Source organism: Oncorhynchus mykiss, chromosome 11 (genome assembly GCF_057628025.1).
Source record: "Oncorhynchus mykiss isolate SJ-2025 chromosome 11, ASM5762802v1, whole genome shotgun sequence".
In the NCBI taxonomy this organism is placed as follows: domain Eukaryota; kingdom Metazoa; phylum Chordata; class Actinopteri; order Salmoniformes; family Salmonidae; genus Oncorhynchus; species Oncorhynchus mykiss.
In genome coordinates this window covers 82,206,057-82,218,917 of record NC_143032.1, presented here as the reverse complement: position 1 = coordinate 82,218,917, position 12,861 = coordinate 82,206,057, and the positions used below count along the sequence as shown (strand labels likewise).

At 44.6% G+C, this 12,861-nt stretch overlaps 1 protein-coding gene across 1 annotated transcript; it reads left to right on the top strand.

The window, feature by feature from the left end:
* Positions 1-1,638: 1,638 nt before the first annotated feature.
* On the top strand, positions 1,639-12,481 carry LOC110536467 (E3 ubiquitin-protein ligase KCMF1). Its single transcript, XM_036936495.2, has 8 exons — positions 1,639-1,849; positions 3,277-3,444; positions 3,674-3,813; positions 4,098-4,199; positions 4,739-4,919; positions 9,587-9,675; positions 10,182-10,414; positions 10,583-12,481. The coding sequence occupies exons 1-8, from the start codon at positions 1,834-1,836 to the stop codon at positions 10,872-10,874; spliced, it is 1,221 nt and encodes a 406-aa protein (XP_036792390.1). The 5' UTR covers positions 1,639-1,833; the 3' UTR covers positions 10,875-12,481.
* Positions 12,482-12,861: the final 380 nt, after the last annotated feature.

The following is a 12,861-nucleotide window of genomic DNA, read 5'->3' as shown; positions in this document are numbered from 1 at the left end:
CCCGCCTTAAACCAGCACCTAAGGTTTCTTATTATTACTATCAATCATGGTCCTTTGATTCTCTTCCACCCAACCCTATGTTTCACTCATGTCTATGTACATAGTTTAATCTGGCAGACTACTAACAGTTATTTTCTCCTTAATAGCACTTTTATGTGGTTAAAAACAATAGAAATGTATCAAAAGTTCAACTCTAGCGCACTCTAGTGGCCAACAAAAGACACTACAACGTCCTCACTGTATAACAAGAAGCTGTATTGGAATGGAGTTTAAACAAATTCAGAGATCGATCAGGTAAAGATGTATGTTCCTGTGAGGGTACTTGTAGTGTAGAATTGGTACATGGCACATGCAGCAAGACACAGAGATGATGTAGGATTACAAATAACACCATTTGACAGTTGACAGGCAACACAAGAGCCAGGAGAACACACAGTATAAAGTTCTTAATCAATCAATCATCCAAAAAGCTATTTAATATATATATACCTTACCTGGTTAAATAAAGGTGAAATAAATATATATATATATATATATATATATTTCACCTTTATTTAACCAGGTAAGCTAGTTCGATATAGCTAGATACAGTCAGATATAGTCATACATTACCTTGTTTAGCCAGAAGAGGATTGGCTTCCTCTGTGAGCCTGGTTCCTTTTAAGGTTTCTTCAGTTTTTTTCCTGGACCGCTGTGGTTCTTGCTTGCTCTCTGTGGTCGGGGTTGGGTTACTTTAAAACACGGAGACAACAATCCCGGAAATTATAAAAGATAAAGACACAAACAAATGGTTAATTAACCTACATCTTAGGTTTCAAGTATCTACCTGCCTTGATGTGTATCTGATGGGCGACACCGAGGTCCTTACAATGTAGATAACAAATCATTTTTGGGGAAACTCAGTTGAGGTCTCAACTTACTGTTGAGAGTTCGAGTAGTAGAACACACAAGGTGCAATATCAAAACTTGGTTATGCATCAGCAGTTTCCCTCTTGTTAGGCTATATGTCCTTCACTGACAGTCACTCAATTAGCCCATGTCAGTTAACGTCTTTTTAAAGATTGGTCAATTTAATCTAGTTTGTCTAGCCAGCTGTCTAAATTTGTAGTAATCACGTGCCCAAGGGCCCTACACATTGATTTGTTAGTCACTTTCACTCAGATATCATATTAAAGAGATTCTCAGGTCGTTTTTTAAATACTTTTTTAGCCGGTAGTTCTGAAAGTTGTACTCAGGAGCCAAAAGTGGTCCCCGAAAATGGTGCACTACATCACAATATGTGCACCATGATCTTCAACTTTCTGGATCTCACTAAAACTGATGGGGACAGTCAGTTTTGTACACTGCTGCTGCTAACTATGCATAGTCACTTCACCCCTGCCTACTTGTACAAATTACCTCGACTAACCTGTACCCCCGCACATTGACCCGGTAACCCCTGTACATAGCCTCGTTATTGATATTTTGTGTTACTTTTTATTATTATTTTGTTTATTTGGTAAATATTGTTTAACCTCTTCTTGAACTGCACTGTTGGTTAAGGGCTCGTAAGTAAGCTTTTCACGGTAAAATCTAAGTTACACTTGTTTTAAATAAAGTTTGATTTTGAGTAGCGGTATGTGGACAACAGTGCCCTCTGGCGTTTCTCCGGCGCATTGGACGGTGACACAGCAAGCAGGCGGCGGAGAAGACACTGTCACTGTGCCAAACCGGATCCTTCATGAGGAAGAGGCCAGGGACATCCAGCCCCGGCTTCTATTCTCCAGCCGATATTAAATTGCGTGGTTCAAGCCAGAGTGAGCCCGTAAGGGGGGCTGTGTTAATGTCCATAGGATGTCCCGTCATGAAGGTAAGAAGTTTAATAACCCACACAGAAAGACAAAGTGCTGGACGAGAGACCGCAGCGAAACGATTGCTGGCTAACTAACGTTACATGAAGGTCTTCGTGTATTTTGTAATGAACGCTGTATTAGAATGGCTGCCGCTATACATTTTACCCACTTTATCTAGTTCCTGTGCTTTATTTTGTATATTGTTATAGCTAAAACACTTAAACGTATCTTGGTAACTTACTAACGTTAGTTGGGGCGCAATGGCACTGCCCAAGAAAACAGTTCCCATTTTCCAGACTTAATTAAACTAATTCGTACGGTAGTTAACCTAGTTGGATAGCACCTAGGTTGCTAAACTAGATAACTAGGTAACTGGAGAGTTTAGCTCTCTTTTTATGTTATTTTTATAACCTGTCGTGAGTTAACTACTAGCGAGCTAGTTTTACTAGGTTTACGGCAACAAAATGAGGGGGAAAAAACAACATTTTATACATGGAAATGTATTCATTATCGTGTCTTGTCAAAACATCACCTTTGGGAAAAAGTGTCCTGGCTAGTTTTTATTCTTGTTTTCTTTGCACTGTCATCAAAGTAGCCTTTTGGACGAGGCCTTGTAACAGAGGCCTTCATCAATAGCTAGTTAGCGCTTTAGATATTTAGCATGGGGTTGTTGTTTAATTTATTTTTTTAAATATCCACCAAAACATACATTTTTTAAAAAAAGGAGTTAGCTAGTGAGAACCCGCTTCTGAACCGGCTAGTTATACAAACTATAGGTAGTTAACTATGTTGACCAAGCTGTGTTGAGTCGCTGTGCAGAGTTAGCTTTAGCTTAGCATTTTATATAGCACGACTGTTGTAGTCTAAATCAGCTGCATGTCCTCAAACGTCGGTGGTCCGCATAGATGGCTATCTAGATGGGTAAATCATTTACACATTTTATTTTAAATTCATGCCAGTCTTAAATAACAAAAGGGCCATCAGTTCTGCACAGAGCCAGTCGTGCAATTGCCTGCCTTAAAAAAAAAAAAAGGTCGGTGAGATAGCTGTCCATGCTGGGTCAATGCATTTACACATATTTTACATTCATGTCAGTCTTTCATCGTCTTAAATAACACCGGCTATCAATTCTGCACCAGAGTTGCAGCTATATTGGCCAATGCAGTTCAGCATCTTTTTTTGTTGGATTAGTCACACGGACACTGGAAATGTGAACCTGCTGTGTTTGTGTAGCTAATAGGCTAGTTCATGTTATGAGTGTTATGCCAATGTGCTGGTTGTGTATTATAGCTAGCTAAATGCTGCAACGTGTTGTCTTTGTTGCTGTGTGTTTGACCAACACCCCTATCCGTGTGATCTATTCTAATACTCTGACTTGTGTGTTGTGGGGTTATAGGACAGGGTATTGGTCAAAATGGTCCGTCTGTGAATTGTCTTTCCCCAGGTGTGAGCTGCGATGCGTGTTTGAAGGGTAACTTCCGGGGGCGGCGGTACAAGTGTTTAATTTGCTACGACTACGACCTGTGTGCGTCGTGCTACGAGGGCGGAGCCACGACCACCAGGCACACAACAGAACACGCCATGCAGTGCATACTAACCAGGGTCGACTTCGGTAAGTACATAGCTATTAACCAGACGGGAGACGTAAAAGACAAACACCACAACTAAACACCCTGAAAACAGATTGTCTTTCGGTCAGATAGCACGTTGATTCTGCCTGCACTGATTCTGTCCTTCCAGACCCCTATTATGGAGGGGAGGCCTTCTGTTGAGCAGTTCCTGCTTTCACTTGTCCTTACTGTCTAACCCTGTCCCCCCCACTTCTGTCTGTCTTACTATAGACCTATATTATGGAGGAGAGGCCTTGTCAGTGGAGCAGCCACAGGCCTTTACCTGTCCCTACTGTGGCAGGATGGGCTACACGGAGACCTCCCTTCAGGAGCACGTTGCTGCAGAGCACACAGAGACCTCCTCAGAGGTGGTAAGTCTAACCTCTGCTTTTCTTGGACCCGGGCATGGAAACGCAAGTCTTTAGGCCAAGCACCAGTGTAAATCTCTGCAGTGGGAAAGAGACCAGTGCTTCCTCTAGATTGTTTTCCAGACAGGAGGGAGGGGCAAAAAAATGTCCCCAAATCAACATCCAGCAGCCATGTTCAGTAAAATGAACAACCCCCCCCCCCCCCCCCCAAAAAAAACAGTGTGTTGAAATGCATTAGATGTGGAGCATGCTCAGATGGGCTTGTGTCCTCTCCTTCTCCTCTGCAGATCTGTCCCATATGTGCTTCGCTGCCCGGCGGGGACCCTAATCATGTGACCGACGACTTCGCTGCTCATCTCACACTTGAACACAGAGCCCCCAGAGACTTGATATCCTTTACCCTTCTGAACCTGGTTCCTCTTGGTGATTTTTTTTTTTCTTCTCCCCTTTCAACTGTGCTTTCGTTTCTGCTTTGGAATCTAGACTGTCTAACTGCAATGCATTCTGGTTTAAAAGGGGCGATATAAAATAAAATGTGATTGATTGGTCTGCTCTGCAGTCCACTCAGGCTAACCCTAACTCAGAAACTTGATATCCTTTTTACAGGCAAACAGAATACTACTCTACTTTACTCTTACAATGTAATGCTCCAATTGTGGGGCTTTCCACTGAAGGTCTACTATGTAACATGGAAAACCTCCACAGGGAAACAACAACATGTCAGTGTAAAGCTCATCAAGAACCACAGGGCCATCCGCTGATCACCACTGGGTACTGCAACAAACTCTGTCTCTGTGTGTGTTGCTGTCTGTCTGATGTGTGTTGCCGTTTAGCCTCTTGTGAGTGTGTTTTTAGTTCTGGGCATAGAGAGACTGTGTGTGTGTATTTCATGACGTGCCCATGATGTTCCTTGACGGTGTTGCTCCACGATGAGTCGAGCGGGGTGCGGCACGTGCGTAGGATGTTCCACCCGGGTCGGGGTCTAGGGGGGCCGAGGGCTCGTCGATCCAACATGCACTTCACCTCCTCAACCTCCGGGGGGAGCTCTACCACACAGACCTCTACACAGAGCTCCAACTACAACAGGGAGGCCATGGATCCTATAGCTGGTAGGACACACACACAGAGCTCTGACTACATCATAGAGAGAGAGACACAGCAGATTTGTCAAGAGAACATGCATGGTGTAACCCACCCACCCATGACCCTTGTAGACCAGTCTAGACAGTAACACACCCACCCACCCAAGGCCCTTGTAGACCAGTCTAGACAGTAACACACCCACCTACCCATGACCCTTGTAGACCAGTCTAGACAGTAACACACCCACCCACCCAAGACCCTTGTAGACCAGTCTAGACGGTAACACACCACCCACCCAAGACCCTTGTAGACCAGTCTAGACGGTAACACACCACCCACCCAAGACCCTTGTAGACCAGTCTAGACGGTAACACACCCACCCACCCAAGACCCTTGTAGACCAGTCTAGACAGTAACACACCCACCTACCCATGACCCTTGTAGACCAGTCTAGACAGTAACACACCCACCCACCCAAGACCCTTGTAGACCAGTCTAGACAGTAACACACCCACCCATGACCCTTGTAGACCAGTCTAGACAGTAACACACCCACCCACCCAAGACCCTTGTAGACCAGTCTAGACGGTAACACACCCACCCACCCAAGACCCTTGTAGACCAGTCTAGACGGTAACACACCACCCACCCAAGACCCTTGTAGACCAGTCTAGACGGTAACACACCCACCCACCCAAGACCCTTGTAGACCAGTCTAGACGGTAACACACCCACCCACCCAAGACCCTTGTAGACCAGTCTAGACGGTAACACACCACCCACCCAAGACCCTTGTAGACCAGTCTAGACGGTAACACACCCACCCACCCAAGACCCTTGTAGACCAGTCTAGACGGTAACACACCCACCCACCCAAGACCCTTGTAGACGAGTCTAGACGGTAACACACCCACCCACCCAAGACCCTTGTAGACCAGTCTAGACAGTAACACACCCACCTACCCAAGACCCTTGTAGACCAGTCTAGACAGTAACACACCCACCCACCCAAGACCCTTGTAGACGAGTCTAGACGGTAACACACCCACCCACCCAAGACCCTTGTAGACCAGTCTAGACGGTAACACAAGTTATCCTGATTGGTTCAATGCCTGATGTGTTTTTTTTTTTTTTAATGACTGAAAAATGTACATCCTGTTGTGTACATACAGGGCCTCTTTATGACAGCGCCTTCAGAATGTATTCACACCCCTTGACTGTTTCTACCTGTTGTGTTACAGCCTGAATTTAAAATGGATTAAATGGAGATTTTTTTGTCACTAGTCAGGTTTCCGGCCAAATGTTTTATGCGTGTGAAGTACATGCCGGATAAAAGATATCACGACAGGATGGAAACGGAAACGGAACGAAAATATAAAACACACTATTAAAAGTGTTGGTCCCATGAAATGAAATAAAATGAAATAAAATGAAATAAAATGAAATAAAATGAAATAAAATATCCCAGAAATGTTCCATACGCACAAAAACAAATTTGTTTGCATTCCTGTTAATGAGCATTTCTCATTTGCCAAGATAATCCATCCACCTGACAGGTGTGGCATATCAAGAAGCTGATGAAACGGCATGATCGTTACACAGGTGCACCTTGTGCTGGGGACAATTAAAGGACACAAAAATATGCAGTTTTGTCATATAACATAATGTCACAGATGTCTGAAGTTTTGAGTGTGCAATTGGCATGCTGACTGCAAGAATGTCCAACAGAGCAGTTGCCAGAGAATTTAATGTTAATTTCTCTACCATAAGCCGCCTCCAATTGTGTTTGAGAATTTGGTAGTACGTCCAACCGGTCTCACAACCGGAAACCATGTGTAACCACTCCAGCCTAGGACCTCAACATCCGGCTTCTTCTTCGTCTGAGACCAGCCACCCGGACAACTGATGAAACTGGGTTTGCACAATCGAAGAATTTCTGCACAAATGGTCAGAAACCATCTGCGTGCTCGTCGTCCTCACCAGGGTCTTGACCTGACTGCAGTTTGGGGTCGTAACTGACTTCAGTGGGCAAATGCTCACGTTCGATGGCCACTGGCACGCTGGGGTAGTGTGCTCTTCATGGAAATGAATCCCGGTTTCAACTACCGGGCAGACAACGTGTATGGTGTTGTGTGGGCGAGTGGTTTGTTGATGTCAAAGTTGTGAACAGAGTGCCCGTGGTGGGGTTATGATATGGGCAGGCATAAACTACGGACAACGAACACAATTGCATTTGATCAATTACAATTTGAATGCACAGAGATACCGTGATTAGATCCTGAGGCCCATTGTCGTGCCATTCATCTTCCTCCATCACCTCATGTTTCAGCATGATAATGCACGGTCCCAGGTCTGTACACAATTCCTGGATGCTGAAAATGTCCCAGTTCTTCCGTGGCCTGCATACTCACCAGATATGTCACCCGTTGAGCATGTTCGGGATGCTCTGGATCGACGTTTACGGCAGCGTGGTTCCAGTTCCCGCCAATATCCAGCAACTTCGCACAACCATTGAAGAGGAGTGGGACAACATTCCACAGGCCACAATCAACAGCCTGATCAACTCTATGTGAAGGAGATGTGTCACGCTGCATAAGGCAAATGGTGATCACACCAGATACTGACTGGTTTTCTGATCCAGACCCCTACATTATTATTATTATTATTAAACCAGCAGATGCATATCTGTACTCCTAGTGAACTGTAACTCAATTAAAATCTTTGAAATTGTTGAATGTTGTGTTTTTTAAAAAACAGACTTGCTGATTCACATGAAAATGTGTCACCATTTTCACCATGTGTCACCATGTACCCCCATAATGTCAGTAGAATTGTGTTTTTAAAAAATGTTTACAAATTGATTTAAAGCTGAAATGTCTTCTAAGTCCTTAACCCCTTTAAATGGGTGGGCATAGGCCCACCCATTTGGAGTCCAGGTCCAGCTGATCAGAATGAGCTTTTTACCCCACAAAATGGCGATATTACAGACAGAAATACTTCTTAGTTTACCACCCTCAGACGATCCCGCAGGTGAAGAACCTGGATGTGGAGGTCCTGGGTTGATTGTGGTTGTGAGGCTGGTTTGATGTACTGCCAAATTCTCTAAAATGACGTTGGAGGCGGCTTCTGGTGGGGAAATTAACGTTCTGTTGGACATTCCTGCAGTCAGCATGCCAATTGCACACTCCCTCAAAACTTGACTTCTGTGGCGGCGTGGGACAAAACTGCACATTTTAGTGGCCTTTTATTGTCGCCAGCACAAGGTGCACCTGTGTAATTTATCATGCTGTTTTAATCAGCTTCTTGATATGCCACACCTGTGAAGTGGATGGATTATCTAGGCAAAGAAGAAATGCTCACAAACAGGGATGTGAAGAAAGTTGTGTACAATATTTGAAAAATATTTTATTAAAAGCTTGTGTAAAATGGGGCCAACACTAAATCAGCGTAAGTTAAGGAGTAAAAAAATGTGCTTCACAAGTTGCATGGACTCACTGTGTGTAACATGATTTTTAAATGACTACCCCACACACACACACACTTATCTCTAAGATCCCTCAGTCGAGCAGTGAATTGAAGCACAAAGACCAGGGATGTTTTCCACAAAGAAGGGAACCTATAGGTAGATGGGTAAAAAGAAAATAAGCAGACATTGAATATCCCATTTAAAGCACGGTGTAGTTATTTAATTACACTTTGGAGTATCAATACACACAATCACTACAAAGATACAGGCGTCCTTCCTAACTTAGTTGCCGGAGAGGAAGGAAACTGTTCAGAGATTTCACCATGAGGCCAGTGGTGACTTTTAAAACAGAGTTTAATGGCTGTTATAGGAGAGAACTGAGGATGGATCAACAACATTGTAGTTACTCTACAATACTAACCTAAATTACAGCACAAAAGTAAAACTGCAAAGAAATTAATGTTATGTCCTGAATACAAAGCATTATGTTTGGGGCAAACACATCACTGAGTACCACTCTTCATATTATCAAGGATGGTGATGGCTGCATCATGTTATGGGTATGCTTGTCATCGGCTAGGACTAGGGAGTTTTTGAAGATAAAAAATAAACGGAGAGTACCACCTTGCCCGAGAGAGATTTACATGGTTATCAAAACGTCATGCCAAGGTACGGTGTATATACACGAGAAACAGCCCTTTTAAGTGTCTCTAAAATCAGCTATGGGGAAAAACAATTGGAACCATTTCCCTGTTTGACCGGTAGGTTTTATGGGTATTATGACACCTGCACTGTGGGTCTCAATAGAGCTAAGCACAGGCTAAATCCTAGAGGGAAAAATGGTTCAGTCTGCTTTCCACCAGACACCGGGAGACAAATTCACTCTTCAGCAGGACAATAGCCTAAAAACACAAAGTGTATACATGAGTTGGTTACCAAGACGACATGGAATGTTCCTGAGTGGCCTAGTTACAGGTAATCCCACTCTGTAACACAACAACAACAAAGGGACAAAGTCCAGGGGTGTGAATATTTTTCTGAAGGCAGTGTAGATGCATCACTAACTTCATTCTTCTAGTCCTGTTGATAGTACCATTTTATACATACTGTGTACGTGACAAATAAACATGGATTTGATATGATTGACTCCTGTTAGGAAACACCATATCTCTCACGGTCTGGTTAGGGCTGAATTACTTTTACAACTCAATCTCTCTCCCCACACAGAGCTTCTCTCCCAGTTGTCGGGGGTGCGTAGGTCGGCGGGCGGCCAGCTGAGTTCAGGTCCTTCAGCATCCCAGCTACAGCAGCTCCAGGTAGGTAGTCCAGAGGTTAGAGGAGAGAGCCGGCAACCAGAGGTTAGAGGAGAGCGCGCCAGAGGTTAGAGGAGAGCGCGCCAGAGGTTAGAGGAGAGCGCGCCAGAGGTTAGAGGAGAGCGCGCCAGAGGTTAGAGGAGAGCGCGCCAGAGGTTAGAGGAGAGCGCGCCAGAGGTTAGAGGAGAGCGCGCCAGAGGTTAGAGGAGAGCGCCAGAGGTTAGAGGAGAGCGCCAGAGGTTAGAGGAGAGCGCCAGAGGTTAGAGGAGAGCCTGCAACCAGAGGTTTGAATCCCAGCCCCCCTCCTTTAGCTGGTGTCAGTATCCTAGAATCTGTAATGCAAGTATGCCCTTAAAGCAAAGTACTGAACTCATATCCTACTTCTCCTGAACCCTCCTACTTCTCCTGAACCCTCCTACCTCTCCTGAACCCTCCTACCTCTCCTGAACCCTCCTACCTCTCCTGAACCCTCCTACTTCTCTTCTCTCCTGCTCCTCTTCCTCTTCTAGATGCAGCTCCAGTTGGAGCGGCAACAAACACAGGCTGCCAGACAGCAGTTGGAGACGGCCCGGAGTGCCACGCAACGCAGCAGCCGCACCTCCACCAACGCAGGGCTGAATGCCAATCCAAGCCCAGGGCATCACAACGCCAACCCCAGTTCCAACTCTACCAGCCCCAACCCAGGGCATCACGAGTTCACCACACACACTCAGCACAGCAACTCCCAGTTCCTCCTCAACAGGTTAACTACTGTGTGCTACACTTCGTTTTAACCTTCTTTTTTTTGTGTGTGGTTATTCTAGTTTAGGTAATATCAGTTGAACAAGAGACTTGTTCTGAGGCTGTCTGCTACATGTAGGAGAATGGATTGTATTTGTAATGGAGTGCCATCTCTTTCTCACTCCTCCAGACTGAGTGAGCCGAGGTTGTCGGAGGCGGAGCGTCAGCTGAGTGAGGGCCAGTGGGCGGACCGCTCTCTCTTCGTCACGGAGCTCCTCCTCTCCACCCTGCTGGCCGATCCCGACCACAGCGAAGATGACGATCTCCATGACTACCACGACGCCGTGATCAGAGGTTCTGACGCGTTCAGTGATTTCGGCACCTTCGGAGACATGGGCTGCGTGGAGGTCATGACCTTGGACGTGGCGTTGGAGAACCTCAACCTCCGAGAACAAAAGGAGCAGCGACCCCCGCCTCTTTGACGACGTCACTGCTGGGTGCCGCCGTCACTACAACGTTTAAACCACCAACTGCCGTTACCGACCGTCGCTTGGCAACTGAAAGAAATAAGATTGCAGCTCTTTTCTTTGGCTTCGGTTATTATTTGTTTTGTTTTCTTTGGCTGGGTGATGTCAACTCACTTGTCACCCCTCCCTCCCTCGACCCCACGTTGTGTACATGAAAGTCGGAAGCAAGTGAACGTGAGAGAGCGAGAGAATGAACTATATATAAATCTATATATATATATATATATATATATAAATAAATCTATGAAAAGAAAGCCGATAATCAATTCCGCATGAAGCTGTGTGTTTGACCCTAACAGGTCAAGGTAGGATAGGTAGGCATTTTGATAATTTATTATCATAAACGAGTGCACAGACACACACACACTGAGAGGAGGAGGCGGCAGGCGGACAGACTCTTCCCAGCAGGCTAAGCTGTTCTTTGTTTATGGTTAGGAATAATAAAACTGGGCTTGGCTGATTTTTACCACAACAAACGTTGGTATGTTGAGATTCTTCACCCTTAACTGTCAGAGACGTCTTCCATTAAGCACCCTATTAAAATGGGGTTTTGGGTATCACAGAGATGAAACTAATCTCTTTTGGTCCTATGATAAGCGTTTGTGTCTGTGGGTACTTTCCTATCCTGTCATCTATATGGGGTGTTCCAATTCTACACTAATTATTATTTTCCTTAAGACTGTTTTGATTGGTTTTAATCCATTTTTTAGCTCCTCCCCCATACCCAGGATGACATCACTTTATGTTGCCTTGCTTTGTGCCAACTGAACTGTGTCCCCTTTTGAATTTCACATCGAGAGAAGCTGCGTACAGTTTGCATATGCACTACATAAAGAGATCGTAGACATGGGAAGGCCAATGGACAATCACATGACAACTAACCTGATTCCATTCTCTCTCCTGACAGTTTCCTTTGTTTGTTTGTTTTTTTGCTGGACTGATAGGCCTTTTCTCAATTGGATTTGCTCAACAACTCTTGCGTCCTCCCTCTTCCATCATCCTCTGGCCTCCTTTTGAAAAAGGTCAAAGGTAATCGAGGAGAGGGGGAAAAGTGGATGAAAATGCGCCTGTATGAAAATGACTCCTCCAATCACGCGTCATCAGGCAAATTACGTTTACAGGGTGGAATCCCAAAATAAAATGTATAAACTGATAGCTAAGAAAGCTAGTTGTGCAAAACATTTTATAGATAAAAAGGATAAGTAGAATATAGTTTTAAATGTTTGCATGCATTTCTTCTTCGATGAAAACAGTAGCTGATTGGGGGGGGGGGGCTGATTTCAAAACTCTTCCACGAAGGACTCAGGGTAGGATACACTTTTGCGTCCTTGCCAAAAGGAGTCTATTGAGGGGAGGACCGTCTTCCGTTAACGAATTGACACTCTTCCACCACTTATCGGTTTCCGGGTCACGGAGGAGAGAGAATGAAGGACATCCTTAACAAATGCAATGTACTGTCTGATGATGACATGGTTTGGGTGTTTGGGAAAAGGTCAAAAGACAGGGTCAACTATTCAACCTGGAGGAGAACAATAAAATTGTTTTGGATGTAAAAAAAAAAATAACCACACCGATCTTGCTGTGAATGTCTCAAGACTCAACTTAATGCGCCGACCTCCCTGTCACTGCTCTGATGACCAGTAGCTGGCTTACATTGTTGGAGGTGCAACAGGCAGACAGAGATGACCAGCGGGTAACCATCTATCTATACATCCATCTATCTATATAACTATAAACCTAACCCAGCAGGTAACCATCTATATAACTATAAACCTAACCTAGCAGGTAACCATCTATCTATACATCCATCTATCTATATAACTATAAACCTAACCCAGCAGGTAACCATCTATATAACTATAAACCTAACCTAGCAGGTAACCATCTATCTATACATCTATATAACTATAAACCTAACCCAGCAGGTAACCATCTATCTATA